Genomic DNA, 22,066 nt, shown 5'->3' on the forward strand with positions numbered 1-22,066 from the left:
GCTAACAAATAAAATTATTGTTGTTGTTGTTGTTGTTGTTGTTGTTGTTGTTATTATTATTATTATTATTATTATTATTATTATTATTATTATTATTATTATTATACAATATGTTTTATTGGTTTTATAAGGATTAAGACAACTGGAAGGCGCCAATATGAGATAGACAGTGAAAGAGAAAGAAGGAGAGAAACCACACTGTAACACAAGATACAACAGCCTTGCTTATGGTTTTTAGTCCATACTTACAAATTGTGTCTGTATTATTACCAGTCTTCCCATGTTGAGAAGAGGTTTTCTGAGGGGCTTTTACTTCTATCCATGCAATTCAAAAAGAGTTGAGTTGAGTTGAGATGATGAAATGAGATGAGATGAATTATCAGAGTTCCAGTTATGTGTTGTTGGTCACATAATTGTGGTCTCTCTCCTTTTTTTCTTTCACTGTGTAACTTATATTGGCAGCTTCAAGTTGTCTTAATTCTTACAAAAACAATCAACTCTATCAGCAAATGTCATAAGTGGAAGATCCATATTGGCCTTCCCATTCAACATAGAATTTAGGGATGTGAACATAGTGGAGACAAACCTGGAGCAAGGCTTCACATTTCTCTTACTGATGCTTATGTACCCTAACATCAGAATGGGCAATACGCTTTAAATCTTACTTCATTCTCTTTAACTGCAATTCATTGAACAGTGGCATTTTAACTTTGTCCAGATCGCACCATACATAGGAAACAAATCTGTATAGATATTAACAAAATTAAGATGAATTGAACCATCACATGGAATTGAGTCATGTATGTTGCAAAAAACAGTAACAACATAGCAAAGTAGAAAGCAAGCTGATTGCTGGATGTCTTGTCCCATACAAAGCTTTTTGGAAGAACAGAATTTCTGACCTGCATCTCAGCAAATTATTTCTTTGGAAAAACAGGAATACAAAGAGAGAAGTACATAGCACATTTGTGGCTCCAGTAATAATCTCACAGACAAATTTGCAATGCACAAGCCACCATATGTCAACTTGGCCATTTTAGCCCTTTACAGATTTACATGGCAACAACTTCCCTCAATATGTTCAATGAATTACACAAGCTCATTATCTCTTCTGAACTACACACTATGCCAGGAAATGTTTGCAAGGAATTTATGTGCTGTTCTTTGAAGTGGAACAGGCAAACATCAGATTCATCCAATAACTGTGTTGAATTTTGTGACAGCAGAGTTTCTACATATATTAGTCAAGTTGTAATCTAAGTGAGACTTATTCCCAATGTAATTAAATTAGAACTGAGAAACTAAGAGAAATTGAGAAACTAAGGAGAATTTTTCTAATGGTGGGAGCAATCAACCAATGGAAGAGCTTGCCTTTAGAAGTTGTGGGTAGTCCATCACTGGTGGCTTTCAAAAAGACACTGGACAAGCATTTGTCTGAAATGGTATAGGGTTTCCTGCTCAAGCAGGAGGTTGACTAGAAGACCTACAATACCTTCCAACTCTATTTTTCTATGTTCTGTTGAAATTCTGAAGGGTATACTGTGTTTTCCAAGGGAGAATAAACAAAAGCCGAACTTCTTACTTAAAATCTAGCATGGATCAAATAGTAGGTATCATACTGTTTTCATTTTTGCAGGGAAATTAAAATATTTTAACAATTAAAATATTTTAATTTCCTTGCAAAAATTATTTTTTAAAGGACGTATAGTAGCACCTAGAAGCAAGAATCAGCATCAGACAAACAACTGGGGAAAAAATCTATAATCAGATCTAAACAAGGAGCAAATTGCACCCTCATCATTACCTCATGAGCGACTATGTATAACCAGGCAGCAAACCCCACCCTCATTCACACTGATGATATTACCTATTTGGAAAGTGAAATATGCAAGTGCAAGCAAACAGCTATGCTCAGAGAGCACCAAGATCTTCACAATGACCTGTTGGCTCATTGATTCAGTATCACCTTTTTGGATTAACACATTTATTAAAGTATGCATACATTTGATAGATAGGATCAAATGAACTATGTGACAGAGTGAACAGCAAGTTCTTGAAGTTTATGTCATAAAAGATGTGTTAACTTTTACTGTGCTGCAGGATTTTTACTTTTGGTGGAGTACTGCTTACTTAGGTGAGACAAACAAAGGGTTGCATTCAGCACAACTGACATTTTCTTATGTACATGTGATTGTTGATTGTACTGTATTGATGAGACAGAATGGCAATATCCAGTGATGGCTTTTGCATTAACAAATAATTACATTATTAACTACAGCCTTAACTGGTCTTCAGAACTGAAGTAACACTCCGTAACTGTAAGGATCTAGTATAAGGAGCAAAAGGAATAGGAAAACTGAAAAGACTAAATGACCCATCTTGGATAAAGAGAAATGGACTTTGCTAATGTAAAACTGTCATTGGATTACAGCTGCTGACAAAAATATCTGAATCTAACTTAGAAATAACAATTCAGAGTACGGATCTGTAAACATACAGTAGTTATTAGAAATCCAGCCCATGGTCTTGCAAATGCAAGTAATGTTCAACCTGATGCCTTACAAGATCTCTGACAAGGCCAAATATAGCATCAGGTCTGGGCACGCTGAACAAATTTTGTTTTGAGAATAAAGGTTTATTGAATTCAAAATTACTAAGTAGACATTTTCTAATGAAAGGATCAAAGCACAGGTATGCATAACATAATACATATATATTACTCTGCATTTATGTTTTAAACTTTCATTTGAAAATGTATGTATCCAGGCATGAAATCTTCTTACCTTTGCTACACATTCGGAGCCGGGAGCATGCACTCCCTAGCGCTCGCTTCGCTTGCACATGGTACTTCTTCACATGTGTCCGTGATGATGTCTGGGTGACTGGGCAGAGTCTCTCACCCTGGCCGCTACCGGTTCCCCCGAACCGGAGTGAACCAGCAGAATACCATCTCTGTCTGTATCACAGCTATGAACTCAATAAACCTTAAAGTGGTTATGTACAGAGTCCTCCCAATGGAACATTGTCATGTTAGTATTGTTTTGTTGTGGAAAATCAGCACTCAAAGGGGGAAAAATAGATTTCTAGGGTGTCATTGCCACTGCTGTATAGGATTTGAAAATTGATCTTATTTCAGATCTCTCTTGTCTTTTAATTCTCATAATTTCAGGAAATGATGGACATAGTAAAGGCAATTTATGACATGATGGGCAAGTATACTTACCCAGTGCTGAAGCAAGACGCTCCAAGACAACATGTAGAAGTATTTTTCCAGGTAATATTCATGTGTTTCTACGTTGAAATTTTATATTTGTAATCATTTCATATTTGGAAAATACAGTCTGTAGACATCTGCAGAACGTAGAGCTGTGCTTCTGTGGCATTTCAGTATTGTGCTTCAAAGCTAATGCAGATTTTTTTCCATTTTGTTTCTTTTTTTCTTTTACAGAAAATGGACAAAAACAAAGACGGCATTGTAACTTTGGATGAGTTTATTGAGTCATGTCAGGAGGTAAGGCCCATATAGGCAAAGCAGGAGCATTTTCAAATTTTCTTTTGGGGAACTGTACCTGCCAAATCCTCAGTAGGCAATGGAGGTATTGCAAAGTTTGGAAAACCCTGGTATATATAAATGAAAATGAAATTAGTAAGAGTAAATGGTCAATACTTCCTTTTTTGCCTGCCACTAGGGTTAAAATCTCATGCCCAAAGGTTTTTTTTTCCCCACAACAGATTTAATTAATTGGCACAATATTCTTGTTGTGGTTATGCTGTAGTATATCTACATTCACAAAGGTAACTGTCAATCATTGTGATAACACTAACTCTAACTCTGATCATGTGGTGTGGAGAAATTTATTGAAATAGCTGAAACAAATGGAGATAATTAACTGGTGCATGAAATTCAATGGAAAGAACACAAGCCAAGTGGTCTATTTATTTCTTGCCCAAATCTAATCTCAAAGAACTCACTTTTTTATTTATTGGAGAGGGAAGGGATCATCATTGCTATACAGTGAACAAAATACATACACTAACTTCTTCAAAAGAAAATAATGAAGGCTCAAAGAAATATTTAGTTTCTAATCTCCCCCAGTGTTTAAAAATCCTTTATTTTAGTAGTTTTTTTAAAAACTAAACATGGAGGGATTTTTTCTAAAAATTGCTTCTACTGCTCTGCTTTCTTGATTTTAACACTTCTAGTACAGGTCATTCTGGCTTACCAACAGCAATAGAGACTGGAACAAATCACTATGAATCATAAGATTGATGTCATGTGACTGTGACTTGCGACTTCCTGCTGGCTTCCCCATTGACTTTGCCTGTTGGAATTTAGTTGGGAAGGTTGCAAATGGCAAACAGGTGACCACAGGACACTTCAACCATTATAAATTTGCAGTAGTTGCAAAACTCCTAAATCACTGTTTTGAAACTGTGGGGATGCTGCAATGGCTGTAAGCTCAAGGGATGGTCATAAACCTATTTTTTCAGCACCATGTTAAGTTTGAACAAGTGCTGAACAAAGTAGTTAGTTGGTAAGCAAAGAGTACTGTATATTTCAGAAAGCCATTGTCTCCCTGCTTTTATGTGTAGAAAAGACTACAGCTTATTTCTGCCTTTACAGCACGGATGTCAAACTCGCCACCTCACATTGCTGTCACATGACGCTTCATTCAGGGGTGCGTTCCAGCAGGCACTACTGCCGGTTCACTCATGTGCGTGCTGTGTGCAGAACTGAAAAACAAGATTATGGTGGCGCCTGGAAAACCAATTCAGGGGCATGGTAGGCCTGAGTCGCTGCCAGTTCCAGTGACCCAGGCCGCTAAACCACTACCAGTTCAGCCAAACCAGTCTAAACTGGTAGGATCCCACCACTGGTTTCATGACATTTTTCTCACTCACGAAGTTGTGGTGGGTGCAGCCTGCCCATGACGCATCTGGCCCAAGGGCCGCCAGTTTGACACCCCTGCTTTACTGTGATGAAGACCTTCATATTTGTATTAGAAGCATTTGCTTGTATGTCTCAATTAGGTTTCCAGTGGACAATTTGATCTTAGTTTTAATTTCGGTAGTTATTATTAGCTTGTAAAATCGAATTTCCTTATTTTATTGAATGAGAGCATTCAGGTCACCTTATTCAATATTATGATGGCAATAAATTTATATCATTTTAGTTTCCCCATTTAGCACAACAGACAAGACAATAGGAAAACATCTGGTCCCCTTTGATTTTCTCAGTTCAGAAAGAGTGGGAACAAAATAAAAATCCTCCATTTCCTACTTTTCTTCAGAAGAAGAAATTATCTTTATATGGCTCCTTTTAAAGAGAATCATCCAGGTTCACTGTCTTGATCATAGCATCCAGATTCTCCCCTGTACCTACGTACTTACAAAGAATGATCAACTGTCATACAGTAGCCTGTTGACTACACAATATTGTACTCAAGTTATCATTCCTGATTATGTGCCATCAAGTCATGTTCAACTCCTATGTAGCAGCCACACAGATAGATTTTTCTCCTTGATGAGCTGTCTCCAACCTGGCCTTTCAAGTATTCCAATGGTGCAACCATCACTATTATAATTGAATGGGTTACCTTTCTGCTAATCATCCTCTTCTTCTCTTTAAGTAGTACAAAGTTATCTTTTCTGTACTCCAAAATACAGGAGAGTAAAATTACCCCATGTTGCTGCAACTACTTGTGAATGAACTTTTTTTTCAAAAAAGTAAATAAGTGTGACCAGCTCTTCTTACAAGACTGATTGCATTTCCCTTTACTTAGACATTGTCTGTGACAACTTCCTATTTTTCAGGTTCGGTTTCAGTCTCTGCAACTGGTTCTTTAAAGTTAGTTTTTAACGTCCCTTGTCTCATTAGAATACCAAGCAGACATGGGCAGGTTTTTTTCTTCTTCTTCTTTCCTTTTCAGATTTCTTGTATTACCGTCTGAGCAAAGCAATTCCAATTATACCCAATATGAGAAGCAATTTTGTCAGAAAGAGAAATGTAACATTTATAATAAATCTACTAGCTCCTATCACAATAAATTCAAATTTGAGTCTCTATTTTATTTAAGCCCAAATCCCAAACAAGAGCAAAGTAGTTGTACAGAATCAGAGGATCAAACTTGCATAACCATTCAGATTTACAATTGCATTTCCTTATCTCCAGGAAACAGGCCTTGGGGTAAGCAAAATAAAGAAACATCTGAACATATGCTGTAGTTCTCCTAAATTCATGTTTGTCTATGTCACTTGCCTTCTATTCTGTTAGCGAAACACCAGCAGTATCAAAGATGTTCTCCTTGAGCATCTATCTTCAATGAGCATTGTTTGATCTGTCATGCTAACCCTTTCCCATATTATTATGCCCCCTAAATGAATATATCACCTTTTTCCAGGCTTGTTGTTATCCTGGCAACAACAACTTCTACGATTCAGTTGAAGATCATAAAATCGTAGAGCTGGTAGGGACCTTGGAGTTCTTGTAGTCCAAACCATTGGCCAAAGCAGGAGTTCTTATACCCGTGATGGCTAACCTATGGCATGCGTGCCCGAAGTGGCACACAAAGCCATATCGCCTGACACAAGCAGCGTCACCCATTCCTCTTCCGGGTTTCTGATGTGCATGCAAATGTGACAATCAGCTGGCATTTGTGTGTGCAGCAGTGCTGGTAACCATAAAACTTGCTGGCTGGCATGCCTGTGTGCACCAGAAATCAAAAGTTCCATTTCCTGCTGTTGAAAAGGTTCGCCATCACTGTCTTGTACCATCCCAGGCATATGGTTTAACCTTTTATTGAAAATCTCCAGCAATAGAGCAGTGGAACAATTGTTGAAGGCAAGAAGTTCCACTAATTAAGCATTGTTGTTGTCAGGAAAATTCTTTTTTTTTTTTAATGAATAATTTTTTATTGTTTGTGTCTTTTTATCACATATTACACTCTTTATATCAACAGTTTGTACAATGTTACATCGTCGTATCTATGTATGGTTTCCTCTCTTTACCATATATTACAATCCTTATGTCATTTTATCTATACATTTTTATGATATTTAACATATTTACCTATTTTTAAATACAGTTCTATGTTTATTTATGTATATTGTTTTCGGCTTAAATGTTTTTCTTATTATCCAACCATTCATACCACTTATTCCAAATTTCGTAGTATTCCGATTCTTCTTTGTCCTGTAATTTTTGAGTTAGTTTGTCCATCTCTGCGCACTCCAAAGTTTTTTTTATCACTAATTCGTCTGGCGGTGTATTGTTTTGCTTCCAGCATTGGGCAAAGGCAATTCTAGCTATAGTTAATATATGTGTTAGTAAATATTTAATTTTTTTTGTATAGTTCCCTTTAATTATTCCTAATAAAAGGGTTTTGGGTTTATACTTTACTTGTTCCCCCGTAATTTCTTGTGCCCACTTCCAGATTCTTTTCCAGTATTTTTGCGATTCCGGGCATGTCCACCACATGTGGTAGTAGGTCCCTTCTTCTTTTTTACATTTCCAGCATATCGATTTCAGTGTTGGGTACATTTTTGCTAATCTTGTTGGTGGTAGGTGCCAACGATAAAACATTTTATATATATTATCTTTCAGTGTCGCTGATCTTGTTAATTTATAATTTATATTCCAAATTTTTTCCCAATCCGCTAGATCTATGTTATAACCAAAATTTTTGGCCCATGCTATCATACATCCTTTAACTATTTCTTCTTCTAAGTTTATTTCTAACAAATATTTATACATTTTCATTATAAATTTGTTTTCTGGGCCAGTTAAGATTTTGTCTATTTGTTGCAATTCCGTATATATTCCATATTCTTTTATATCTTTTTTATATCTTGATTGTAATTGGAGGTATGGCCCCCAATCTATATTGATATTATTCTCTTTTAGTTCTTGGTTCGTTTTCAAATTCCCCTGGTTATCTAATATTTCACTATATCTAACCATTTTTGATAAATCTAGCGTGTTGGGGTGTATCATGGCTTCCATGGTGGAAAGCCATGCCGGTATTTTCATATAGTGTTTTGCTTTAATTTTATTCCAGACTTGAATTAATGCTTCTCTAATGTAATGTCTATGGAAATATTTTTGCTTCTTTTTACTCTCTTCCCATAAGAAAAAGTGCCATCCTGTTTGTAGGTCGTGGCCTTCTATTGCTAATATTCTTTTGTTTTTTAGATTTATCCAATCTTTAATCCAAATTAGTGCTGCTGCATTGTAGTAGAGTTCCCAGTCAGGTAGTCCCATACCACCTCTGCTTCTATCGTCCTGTAATGCTTTCAGTTTTATCCTAGCTTTTTTCCCTTGCCAGATAAATTTTAGTATTATTTTATTCAATTCAGTAAAAAAAGTTTTCTCTAGTTTTATGGGGATCGTTTGAAATAGATATAGGACTCTTGGTAGTATGTTCATTTTTATAGTTGCTATTTTCCCTAATAGCGATAGTTGTAGTTTCCCCCATAATTCTAGGTCTTTTTTTATTTGTTGCACTAATTTTGTGTAATTATTTTCTTTTATGGTTGAGCACTTTGCAGTTAGCCATATTCCTAAATATTTGACTTTCTTTACTACCTGGAGTCCTATTGTTTTTTCTAATTCTTTGTTCTGTTTTTCCTTCAGATTTTTGGTTATTATTTTAGTCTTTTTTCTATTAATTTTTAGTCCTGCCACATCTCCATATTTTTCTAGTTCTTGCATTAACCTGTTCCCTGTTTCTAATGGATCTTCTATGATAAGTACTAAGTCATCTGCAAAGGACTGTATTTTGTATTCTTCCTTTTTAGTTTTGGTTCCTCTTATTTCCTGGTTTTTTCTAATTCGTATCAGAAGGCTTTCTAGTGTCAGAATAAAAAGCAGAGGTGATAGTGGGCAGCCTTGTCTCACTCCTTTCGTTATTTCAAAAGACCTCGTATTCTCCCCATTCAATAGTATGCTTGCCTTTTGGGTGGAGTATATTGTTTCTATTAATTTTTCAAATTTATTTCCTAGATTCATATTTTTAATTTGTTGTTTCATGTATTGCCAATTTAAATTATCGAATGCCTTCTGTGCATCCAGGAATACAAGTGCCACTTGTTTCTCTGTATGCACCTCATAGTACTCCAAGATATTAGCAATTATTCTGGTATTATTTCTAATTTGTCTTGTTGGGAGAAATCCATTTTGATCTGGGTGTATGTAATCATTTAGTAATCTTTTTAGTCTCTCCGCTATTATTGTTGCAAATATTTTGTAGTCCACATTCAGCAACGAGATTGGCCTGTAATTTTGAATTTGGTTGTGGTCTGTACCTTCTTTATATATTAACGTAATGTATGCTTTCCTCCATGTGTTTGGTATTTTTGCTTTCGTCAATGTTTCGTTGTACATCTCCAACATTAGGGGTTCTATTGATTCATTCAGATCGTTTATCGTTTTGTACCATTCTGCTGGGAATCCATCTGGACCTGGTGTTTTATTATTTTTCTGTTTTTGAATTGCCTGTTTCAGTTCAATATTTGTTATTTGTTTCGTTAGCATTTCTTTCATCTCTTCCAGTATTACTGGGGGTTCTTCTTTGTTCAAATATTCTTGTATTTGTTTGTCATCTACTTGTTCCCCCTTGTATAACTTCTCAAAATATTTATGTACAATCTTTTTTTCCCCTTCCATTGTGTGTTGTAATTCACCCGTTTCCTCTTGGAGTTGATATATTAGTCTTTTTTCTCTTTCTTTTCTCAATCTATAAGATAACCACCTTCCTGGTTTATTTGCTTGTTCAAAAAAAAATTGTTTCGTTAGTTTTAAGTGTTTTACTATTTCTTCCTGGACTAGTATATTTAATTTGTGTTTCGCTAGCATCCAATCTTTTCTAATTTTGTCACTTTGTGGTTTGTTTTGGAGTTCTTTTTCTAGGTTCTCAATTTCCTTCTCTAATGCTTTCTGTTGTGCCCATTTTTCTTTATTTCTTTTTGCTGAATAAGCTATAATGATTCCTCGTATGTAGGCTTTCATGGTATCCCATAGGTTTTGTATTGATGTCTGTTCTTTTGTGTTTTCTTTGAGAAATAGTCCCAACTCATTCTTACACTTTTGGATAAATTCTTTTTCTTTTAATATTTGCAGGTTTAATGTCCATCTTCGTCTAGTTTTTTTTCCCCTTTCCAGATTATTTTAATGGGGTTATGGTCTGCCCAGGTGTTTGGTAGTATTTCAATTTTATATACTTCTGCCCCGATTTCCTTATTCATCCATGCCATGTCGATCCGTGACCAAGATTGGTGTGGATTTGAGTAAAAGGTAAATTGTTTTTTATTTGGTTCCATTTTTCTCCAGATGTCTATTAGATTTAGCTCTTCCATCATCTCCATACACGTTGTTGGTAATACTTTTTTTTGTTTTTGGTTTTTTTGTCACTTACATAGTCTATTTTGCTATCTACTATGGCATTATAGTCTCCTATTACACAGATGTTTTCCCCTCCAATTTCTCTGATTTTTTCATGTAATTTTTTATAGAAATTTTTCTGGTCTTCGTTTGGGGCATAGATTGCTACCAGCAATATTGGTTTTTGGTTTATCCATATCTCTAAAATTAATATTCTTCCCCTTGGATCTGCATAGATTAAGCTTGTCTTTATTCTCTCTTTAACATAAATTGCTAATCCTTTTCTTTTTTCTTCTGCCGATGCTGTATATAATTTCCCCAATTTCGGACATTCTAAGTATTTTATGTCTTGTTGTTTGATATGTGTTTCCTGTAGACATATTATGTCTGCTTTTTGTTTTATTAATTTTGCCCAGATGTGTTTTCTTTTTGTTAGTGAATTTAAACCATTGACATTTACAGATAGTAGTTGGATTTCTTCCTCCATTTTCCTAGATCTCTACTTGTCCTTATTTTTATTTGTCTCTAGTTTCTTTTTGACTTCTTGTTTTTGGTCTTACTTCTTCTTCTTTCTGTTGTTCTTCCTCTTCCCTGCTCCCTGTCTTCCCTCCCTTGCCTTTTGTTGTCTTTCTTCCCTTCTTCTATATTCTATTTCCTCTTCTGTGTTTTGTTTCTCTTCTGGATACATTAATTGCTCGTATAATTCCTGTGCTTTTTCAAGGTTGTCAATTTTAATTCTCTTCTCCTGCCATGTTACTAACATCCCTTCTGGTATTAACCATCTAAATAGTATCTCCCTCTTAATTAATTGCGTGGCCAAGAATTGGTAGTCTCTTCTCTGTTCCCTCACTCTTCGTGGGATTTGTTTTAATATTAGTATCTCCTTCCCCTCGTACATCATCGGTTCTTCTCTTGTTATTTTATATAGTATGTCTCTTACTTTTTTCCTCGCGAACCTGATGTGCACTTCTCTGGGTAGTCGATGTTTCCTCGCATAATTGGTGGTAACTCTATAAATGTCTTCGAGTTCATTTATGATCTCTTGCTTATCTGTGTTTAAAGTTTCTGCAATTAAGCCAGACATTATCGTAGTTAGGTCTTCACCTTTTACCTCTGTCACATTCTGAAAGCGGAGGTAGAAAGCTGAACGGTCCATCTCCATGTGAATAAGCGATTCCTCTAGATTTTTATTTGATGCTTTCATTTGTTGTTCAACCTGGTTTATTTTTGTTTCTGTCTGTTCTGTTCTTTTTTCTACTTCTTTTATTAATTGTTCATTCTTTCCCAGAGCTTGTTGTATAGTTTCCATTTTATCATCCAATTTCTGTATATCTTTCTTGACTTCATTTTTCATTTCACACATCTCTGCTTTCATTTCATTCATATCTATTTCATTTCATTCATATCTTTTTTCATTTCATCATGGTTTTTTGTTGCTGTTTCTTGGAATTTTAGCATAGTTTCTTGAATGGTTTGCAGCACTGTCTGTATATTTTCAGTATTCGACCCCACATTTGTTTTTTCTGTTTCATTCATTTCTTCTGTTGGCCCTTTGGATGTTGGGGGGGGCCGGCGAACCCCTTGTTGTTGGGTTTATTGCAGGGTTGATGTTCATCTTTTTTCCACTTCTAAGTGCTGTTGATGTTATATTTGCCATTTCTCTTATAGTTTTATCTTGTTCTGAAAGTATCTTGTATATATTGTCCCAAACTGGCATTCAATCTTTCCCCCCACCTTCTTCTTCTTTTTTTTTTTTGTCTTAGTATATCCGCATTAATCTTAGTATACTATATAAATTTTAAGTAATACAGTATAATAATAATAATAATAATTATACAATAAAATCTAGAGGTGTTGGGAGAAGGGGTTATATAGGCAGGGAGGGAGGACTGGGGAGAGTCTCAATATTTGTTCATTTTAACATTTACAGTGCTATATTTAAGTACTTAAATGCTTAGATTGTTTCTTAATAATGTTAAATTTAAACTTATTTAAATGGTTGTGGCATATATAGCTAGTAATTGCCACCAGGATTCACACTTACTTATTTATGGTTATAGCAATGTAGCAATAAATATATATATATAAATAACGCTATTTGTCTTAAATATTGATTAATTTAAATATTTGATTATAAAGATTATAACAATTGTATAAAGTTAATATAGACAGTTCATTCACCACTTTTTCCTCTGTGTTTCTTTAAGTTTAGAGCTTCTTTAAATTCTTTTAAGTTCTTTTCAAGTCCTTTCTTTCAACTTTGCTCAGATACTCTGGCTCTTCTAAGTTGTTACAATGTTGCGATTTCGTCAGCTTTCTCTTCCGCCTTGATACTTTGTTGCTCTATAATTAATGGCTGTCTGCTGCTGTTCCCCGGTCTAGCACGATCTTTCAAAGTCTCCTTCTGTCTCCTTTCTCCTGCTACCCGAGTCCACAGTAGCCTCAGCCAGATCGTATTTCTTTCCCCTCGTTTCTGTTCGGGCTCCTTTTAAACTTTAAAGTGTCGCTCTCACCTCTTTCAGTGGCCTTTTTGATGGGGTTTTCACGCCAGATCTCTGGAGTCTCCCTGTTTGCCCGTTCTCCTCTATAGTTTAGGTACGTCTTTTCCCAGCCTGTAGCTCTCCGCTGTTTTCACTTGTATCAGGCGTTGCAACAATGTAGCAAAAGTTGATTCAATTTTCTTCCTTCCTTCTTCTATTTGGTGGTTTGCCGAGGCTTCAGGTCCACCATTCAGTGCAGCAAGCGGCGAACGTTTACACCCTGGGTTAAAAAGGGTATCCCCAGTCGTAACGGGCGATCGCCTTCCGCCTCGTTCGTTCTGGGGTATCCCTACTTCTCCGCTTCACCCTACAAGCTCAGCGTATCCCCCTGGGGGATCCTCCAGGCGTGTATATCAGGGTTCGAAGAGCAGAGCCCTGCTTTCTTCCCCCCACTCGCCTCCACGTCACCACCGGAATCAGGAAAATTCTTCTTATTTCCAGTTTGGTTCTCCATATGACCAGCTTCCAGCCATTGCTTCCTGGAAGAGTTAGGGCATAAAGAAAAACACTTGAATGGCACATTATTAATTAATGCCCACAAAAGCTAACGGGGCATCTTGAACTGTGATGGTCATATTTGCCCATATTCTACAGTATATGTGGCTATCACTAACCATATTCCCAAGTCTAAAGTATAAGGCTCTGAATAACAGAGTAAATTGTAGTAATTAAATGGCAATTTGCTATGGAATTGAAGAAAATGATTCAGGAAAAAGAGCTGGAAACAGGTTCACCACTTTTTTATAGAAACCAGGACTCAGTTTCCTAGAAATGCAGAAACTTGAATCTGCAGAAGGTAGAATCACGTGTGTGTGTGTGTGTGTGTGTGTGCGTGTGCGTGTGTGTGTGTGTGTGTGTGTGTGTGAGTGTGTGTGTTTTCATAGATTTTCACGGATGTAGGTATGCTGGTCTTGTATTTGGGTCTTTTCCCATGAAAGATTGAGATTGTCTTGGCAACGTTTCTGCGAGGTCTCACTCACCATCTTCAGGCTGGAGTTTTCGGCTTAAAGTGTGGTCGGAGCTGTCATCTTTCTATAAATCTTGGTGGAGGCATGTGGGGTGTTGCCTTTGTTTCAGTAAGTGGATTGATTGGCTGTGTGGCTGTATCATGATTGGTAGATTGGTGCTGATTGGTGCTGGCTGTGTGTCCGTTGTTGTTTTGTTTTGTAATGGCCTGGGTGGTGGGTGGGGCTCATTTGTTTACCAGGGCTGGTTTCCAGATGTCTGGTAGGTGGGAGGTATCATCACATTTATTCATGTTGTGGGGGTGTTTCTCTATTTCGATAGCTTCCATAATTATTCTCTTGTTGAAGTGTTCAGTTTTGGAGATTAATTTGGTTCTTTCAAAATTAATTTCATGTCCTGTAGCTTTAAGGTGCTGGAAAAGGGAGGAAGTTTTTTTTTCTTTTTTTCTGATCCAAATACAACAAGACCAGCATACCTACACCCGTGATACACACACACACACACACACACACAGGGCATATTCATGTCTTTTCTCATGTAAGATTGATAGTACCTTGGTGATGTTTCGACAAGGTCCCACTCACCAACTTTCTCATTGAAATATCGCCAAGTTACTGTCAATCTTACGTGGGAAAAGACCCGAATACGCCAAGACCTGTACCCGTGAAAATCTAAGATATATATAAAGATAATCTGTAAAGAAAATATTATTAACATTTTAGTAGTAATGTTGATCACATGTGATTGAATTTTCTTTTATTGCAGAATTTTCCAAAGCTCTTAGTGTTAATTTTTCAGGCTGGGCAACTTCCCACATTGAAATACCCCTGAAATACTTTATCTGAGATGCACTTCAGATTTCCATTGTTTCGCAATAACAAATCTAGTAGCTAACAGTGAAACTGAAACAAATTAATTAAGAGTCTATATCTGGGTGTATCTGGGTTCAAATGTGATAAATAAAATTCCCATGCTGATATGCATTAAATATCTAGACAATAAATTAACTGAACGATGTATGTGCACATGCACAGAAGGCGGTGCACACTCACCTTTGCAAACCGGTAGGAAAGTTAAGTGAATCCCACTGCTGCCCATAACTATCACAGACTGGACAAAACTGTGTCAGCAATTAAAATAGGTTAAAATATGTTTATGTATTTTCTTGTTGTTTCCAGGATGACAATATCATGAGATCCTTACAGCTTTTTGAAAATGTCATGTAACAGCAGCTGAAGAGCAGTCTAGAAATCTGAGACTTTATATGTACTGAGATCCTGAAGAAAATAAGTGAAGATTTTTCTCCCCACCATCTTTTTTGATGAAAGCTTTTTACTACTTGGACAGACTCAGTGTATAAGGATTTTGTATGTTATTGCAAACTGAGCTGTGTCTCTGAATGCAACAAACTCAATCTTGCCTCCCTCAAGAGACACTGACTAGAATTTATTTCATTTAGAAGCATGCTAATAAAATCTGACCAGAGAGACCTGCTGCTTAAAGTTTAATAAATTATTGAAGTTTAAATTATTGAAACAATATTCAACATTCTATTAGCTAATCACAAAAAAAAAAATCTGCTGCTTTGACTCTAGCAAGCTGGATTGCATATGGTAACACAGCATCAGTTGCTTCTTTAATCATCCATCGTGTTGTTGTTTTTTTGGTATCATCACATTGTACTAACATTTTCATTTGATGGTACTGGAAAAAGTTTGTGCTACTTTTACAAGCTGACACAAATATAACATGGTAAATGTGGGGTTTAATTCATTTGGAATCTATCTGGACAATTATTTATTTATATTTATTGCACAATATTGCACAATATTTGTTGGGCAATAAATGTAGAGCAGTGACTAATTTATTGTACCAGATTCAGGCATTTGTTTACTCAAGAAAAGACTTTCCATTCAGCAAAACTGCATTTTTTTAGCATTAAAACTGTTGCTAGAAATATACATTTCTTTTCACCACTAACAAAATAGTTGCAATCTGGAATCTACCTGCAAAAGGGTATTTCCATGCATGCTAAAATTCTCACTTTTCAATAGAAAAATTTGACAAGCTGGTCCATTTTAAAACTGCCACTATAGTCTCTTCCTCTCACCCAGAACAAATGTTCAAGCATGTTCAAGTGAAATTAATGACTTGGGGCTGGACATATGCAAAAGAAGGGTTACCAAAGGTGAAACTGAAAAGCATGTGTAGGTGTGTTTTTGACACATTTTGTTATCTGATTACTAAATGCCAGCTGTTGTGGGAGTTTCGTCTGTGGGCTGAGTAAAATAGAGTATATCTGATGCAATGGAAAGAGGAAACAATCAAGGAGAGGCAATACCATACTCTACTGTATAGGTAAGCCTAGTGTTTTATGCTTTTGACTTGAAAAAGTATTACTATAAAAGAAGACAGTGTGGTGTGCTTTGAAATAATATTTAGAGGACTTGAAGGCGATTGTTTACCTGTCCCATTGTTTACCAAACCTGTGCATGCAGTTGCCTTAAGAGTTGACTTTTTTAAAAAACGGTTCTCTAAAGACTGCTTTAACATGTAGCAGAGAAGTGATACTCTCACAGGAATTCCAAAATATTTCCCTCGTATCTTTTCAAAGTATTTAATCACTCCCTTTTTTGTTTTCAAAAAGTCCAGTTTAGGTTTTTCCTCTATGCCTTCTGTTGATTATTCATATGAAACTGAGACTCACATAAAAACAGAATACAGTACACTTTTTTGCAGAAAATGTCAGGAAAATATTTAGCTAAATACGACAATGATTTTGCCTTAATGTTCCAATTGACCTAAAGGAATAGAACTTAGCTTTAAGATTTTGAAATGCTTCAGGAGAATGAAATATCCAGCTCTTCTAAATCATTGCTCAGTACAACATATAAGATATTATTTTATTTAACAAAACATTCACCAGTTTTTATGCCTTGCATTTAAGCTGAATTGTGCAGGCTCTTCTTTGTATGTTGTGTACCTACAGTTTTCAAGCACAAAACCAGTCATACTGGTCTCTGTATGCTGAAGCAAAGTCACTGCATAGTTCATAGTTTCATGGGTAAAGCAACTTAGATTGTGTTGCAGAATATAAAAATGTTAAAATTCCAGGCGATCTTGATTTCACTGGAGCTGTTTTTAATACAAGGGCATTAAGAGTCAGGATTAACAACTGCTTTTTTGGGGAGGGGGACATGTGTGCATTGTTTCTTTAAAAAATTCTCACATCTTATTGATGCTTTTGCCCTTTTGGGATGCAAATATTTAAAAATAAAAATTCAACCTATTATTTTGAGCTACTTTGTTAGCAGTTAATATGGCTGATGCTGAAAGGCATGATGAACGATAGAATGATGTTTTTAAAATGAAATTTGATGTTTCAAAGTACAAGACTACATTTAAAATTTTATGCAGTATACATCATTCACATTATGACAATTTCAGTCAACTAAACTTAACCATGATGTGCTGAACACTACTATGCCCTTTTTATCTCTAATGGGAGTCTCATAAAATGCAAACAGAGCAGCGCTTTAAAGAAAGAATCCTAATTAAGTAACTTTGAAGTAAATTCTACTGAAATTATTAATGGAATTGAATTCTGAATAATCTTGGTTAAGGTTGAATTTACTGATTGAAATACAATTGCTTTCAGCAGCAGCCACAGATTTAGCATTTAAAATTAGTACATCCAGTACATGCAGAAACCTCTAACTGAACTTATTGCAGGTTGTTTATTTGCCTAATACAGTCTTGCAATGAGACACATGGAGAAAGGAACCCAGAAATAAGTCATTCTTGGAAATATATGAATGCGAAGGAATGCTTATATGACCCCAACACCTTCATTCTACATATGGATGTCTCCATTTCCTTACTCACCTTTAAGATATTGTTAGCTCTAGCAAAATGTTATTTTTTTAACATTTTTTTTTATTTTTTAATCGTGTTTTATTTTAGATAAGTGAAATAATGGGCCTGATCTATGGTTAATCTAGACAAGAGGTCAAGAGACAGGGAGACCTTCCAGCTGAATTCTGTCCTGAAGCTTCAGGTCTGTTCTCCACCAGTGGCATATAAACACACAACTAGCTTTTAGCCTGTAATTTCCAGAGGCTCCCAAGCCAATTTGGCAGGGAAAACATTATACACCATTAGGAAACTGTCGAATACGGGGTTCACATCCTATGCTGCACCATATTAGCCATCACCAATAAAAACCATGGCCACTATTTTCCCAGTCGTTCTCCTGAATCAGCTCTGGAACATATGTAGCAATTTTTAGCTGAGTTTAAGAACCAACTGTGAGGGATTATAGTTGGATTGTCACGTATACAAAATAAAATATTGATAAGCTAAATAAGAATTAAATCTAAATTTGATTTCCTGGTTTAAGAAAAAATGTTCAGATGATACATTTTTAAATAAAACAGAAATGAAGTTATTTGAAAAGTAGTGCCAAGGCCCCCTTTTTTCCTGGGGAAAAAATAACCAAGGGCTGCAACAAGTAGCTTTCCTTATATTGTTCTAACTGGTGACCATCATATTTTCAATAAGGTTTTAGCTATATTTTTACAACAGATTATGTATCGTTGGCAAGCAAAATATATTTTAAAAATATCATTCATAGTTCTATATTTTATAAAGCACATTAACTGTAAAGTCTTTATACAGAAAGTTGTAAACTTGATACTACTGTAACTGGGTTTGTAATGTAATGGGCATGTTCTCAGAAAACTTTTAGATGCCCTTTAGATATCTTGCAGAATATATTTGGAGGTTTTTATCCCCAGTGATTCTCCAGTTCCTAAGTGTCCCTCCTGTGTCTGGCTCAACTGCTTTTTAGTTCCAATATCCAGTGACAAACCTTGGAAGCAGGGTCACCATCAAAGTACTGTAGGTATAGAGATATGGAACTTTTCAGATAGACTTATGTGGTTCTCCTCCATTGCAGCCACCATGGTCTTTTTGCAAACTGAAACCCCAGAAAGGGATTTCCCTCTGCACCTCTCTCTCTTCTTTGTCAATTAGATGGCAGGATTTTCTTCTTTTTTCTAACAGTTTATCATATGAAACTGACTGCTTAGTCTACGCTTTCACCTGTTGTACTATAACGCAGGAAAGAGATTTCAGATTGGAAAGATGGAATGGGGAGGAGAATTAAATTGAGTTTATAAGTCTTTGTAAAGATGGAGTAGACCAGCAAATAATTACAGATATAGGAGGAAGAGGTAAGGATATTAAGAATATTTCCCCAACTTCAACCATTTAAGGGTTTGATGAAGATGAGTTAAACTATTAAAATGACACTACGGTAATATTGATTCATCATGAAGGAGTTAAGTAGATAATTTTCCATGAAATTCAAACAGGTATAACTTTTTGGAAGCAAAGTTTATATGAGCCTTTCCTCAATATATGGGCTGAGGATGACAGAATTTGTAGTCAAAGATCAAAATTTATATACTAGACACACAACTGACAAATGTTAGATAAGTTTAGATGCTGCAATAAATTAAATATATATCTTGCGGAACTCATCTTTTGAAAATTACTCCTCTGAATTCCTGTAGGAGAGTTCTTTGTCTAAAATTAAGAAAAGAAAGAGAAAAAAAGATCATATAACTTCTTAGTACAATACATTTCTCACAAATTCTGAGGCACAATGCAAACAATTGTTTAAAGAGAGCTGTTGAGAACTCCCCTGGGGTTACTAGGGAGAGACAAGTTTCAAATTTCTCCTATTGCACTCCCACTTTTTATAAAGCTTTACATTTATATAAATCAGCATATTTAATAAGAATGTGTATCAATTTCAGGTAAATTCTGAGGTGGATCTGATATCTTCGTGTTCTGAAGTTCCATGAATATCTCTTTGGTATGACCCAAACTAATTTGATATTAAATTGTTTTCTATAGAGAGAACAAGTCTACATATTAGTGTTATCAAACCCTATCAAATCAAGGATCGATCAATACAATGAAAGGAAATTATTTTTAATAAATAAAAGATGAAGATTAGTTCCATAAGTACCATATATTTATTCCCTTGACATTGGTAGGTTTCGTTCTTTTGAAAAGCCTAATGCACTTGCTTGCTATATCTAGTTTCATCACAAACTAAATTCTAGAACTGATCCTGAGGTTTTTGGTCAGTGAGAAGTTTGCTTCATACTAAAGCTCTGAGTCATATCAGCAGCTGACATTCAGATGACTTGTCCACCTTCATAATAGCTGCCTTATAAATTAAATTAGAGTATTCTGAATTTAAAAAATAATAATAATGAAAACTAAAGGCTATCCATTAATGTAGTAAGATTAACAGATCTGTCCTATAAAAGTCCAGACAGCTACTAAATGGGAGCAGAAAGAGTTATTCTTGTTGCTATCTAAAAGTCCTCCAAATCTAGTAGCCATGATGTAGCACATCCTTTGCATTATTTTGCCTGCCAACTTTTCAATCAACCTAGTATCTTTTGATAAGTAGGTTGAGACCTACTGTATCTACTGTGTGTGTTATAAGTTCATCTGAGTATTGACCTATTTTTACATTTCTTTTTAGTCAGACGAAAAGCAAAGATATTGTTTCCTTTGACTTTCTCAGTAAAAGTTTCCATAGTTGCATATATTTTGTGTCTCTTAATTTTCCATGGATTGCAGCTGTGCTACAAGTACACATTAATGTGGGCTGAGCTATTCGGTTTGAATCAGAAGACATGAGAATGAGAACTGCAGATTGGGAAGATGGAGTGGGGAAGAGAATTAAATTGAGGTTATAAGCCTTTGTAAAATTTACTTGAGAATAAATTTGAACTATGGGGAAAAATTTAAAAGCCACTCTGTAAAACAGTTCCTCTTTCCCCCCACAATGACACGGTCTTCCTATTATTCATCTCTTGAATATCAAAAAGCTCTACAGTTCCTTCCAATACTACTATGCTAACAAAAAGAAAAACATTAAATGAAAATCCACCCTCTAAAAGTCTGGTAGCTAAGTTCCTTTGTTCAGTGTTGCTCAAGGTCTTCTGCTGTAAGGAGGTCTAAATTTTATAAAACAAGACATCTTGCAAGAGGAGAAGGTTAACATGGCATGGTAAGATTTTTTCCTAGCCCAGTTGTTTGGCAAAACCGGTGACCACAACAAGCCCTTATAGAATACTTTGTCTCTCTGCAGTGATGCTTACAACAGCTGTTAGCCAAAAATAACTAATGTTACTTGTTGAGGTCTTTATTAATGCATGTCATAAAAGGAGACTGAAGCCATTATCACTTTCTAACAATATTACATTATAAACTCTGTGATGATGCCAGAGTCCTTAATACATTCATTTCTTCTCTTTGTTGTCAATGGAGGTCTTATCCATGAACAAATCCATGACTATAGCATGTAGCCTAGTTAATGAAGAAAGAGAAATGCATCATTCATGATAGTATCATTTAGCATTAAAAATGAGCTCATGTATCACGAAACATGTTCTAACCCAGGTTATGTGCTACCTGAAAATTGATGAGATCAACCACCTGTAGAAAAGAATTAAGCATCCAGTTTACAACCTGGATTTAAAAAGTGTGTACTTTAATCTGAATCATACCCAGTATCATACCCGAGTCCCTTCGGGGAGAGGGGGCGGTCTAGAAATCAAATAAAATTCAAAATTCAAGTATGAAGATTTTGGAGCTCAGAAGCATGTTCATTTTTCATATTTGCAGTATGTATTACAAAGTCTTGATGACAATAACTGAAATTCTAAGATCAACAAATTTTGCTTCATCCTGAATTTTACTTGCAATATATAGAAACTAACCTTGGACAAGAGATTTAAGTTTTAAATTATAAATGTTCTCCATTGTGCAAAACTGCTCACAACTGTAATTGTTTCGATGGTGTCTAAAATATTTGTCAGATCATTAGCTATGAGTTATTACAATTAAATCAGGAAATCCATTTTTCCAGATGATTATATACATTATGGGCAACAGATTGATAAAAATATACATGATAAAAATGATAAGAATAGTGATGCAAGAAATGGATGTGATTGCTGCTGTGGATGTTAGTTTTCCTGTTACTCATTTCATTTGCATGAGTAATCATGAATTATACTGATTGTAATGGATTGATAGAAGATATTTGCATTGTTCAGTTGGAATGGCAGATTAAAAGCATCTTGGAGATTTT

At 35.5% G+C, this 22,066-nt stretch overlaps 1 protein-coding gene across 5 annotated transcripts in view; it reads left to right on the plus strand.

Annotated features, from left to right (window-relative positions):
- KCNIP1 (potassium voltage-gated channel interacting protein 1) overlaps positions 1 to 21,480 on the plus strand; it is a 365,400-nt gene extending 343,920 nt beyond the window's left edge. For all 5 annotated transcript variants that reach the window (XM_081950445.1, XM_081950446.1, XM_081950447.1 and 2 more), the window contains 3 exons: positions 3,170 to 3,274; positions 3,449 to 3,511; positions 15,063 to 21,480. In XM_081950445.1, the coding sequence (XP_081806571.1) occupies positions 3,170 to 3,274; positions 3,449 to 3,511; positions 15,063 to 15,110 (216 nt within the window). In that variant the 3' untranslated portion in view covers positions 15,111 to 21,480. The remainder of the gene's footprint in view (positions 1 to 3,169; positions 3,275 to 3,448; positions 3,512 to 15,062) is intronic.
- Positions 21,481 to 22,066: the final 586 nt, after the last annotated feature.

Source organism: Natrix helvetica (assembly GCF_964273705.1).
Source record: "Natrix helvetica genome assembly, chromosome: 1".
Taxonomy (NCBI): domain Eukaryota; kingdom Metazoa; phylum Chordata; class Lepidosauria; order Squamata; family Natricidae; genus Natrix; species Natrix helvetica.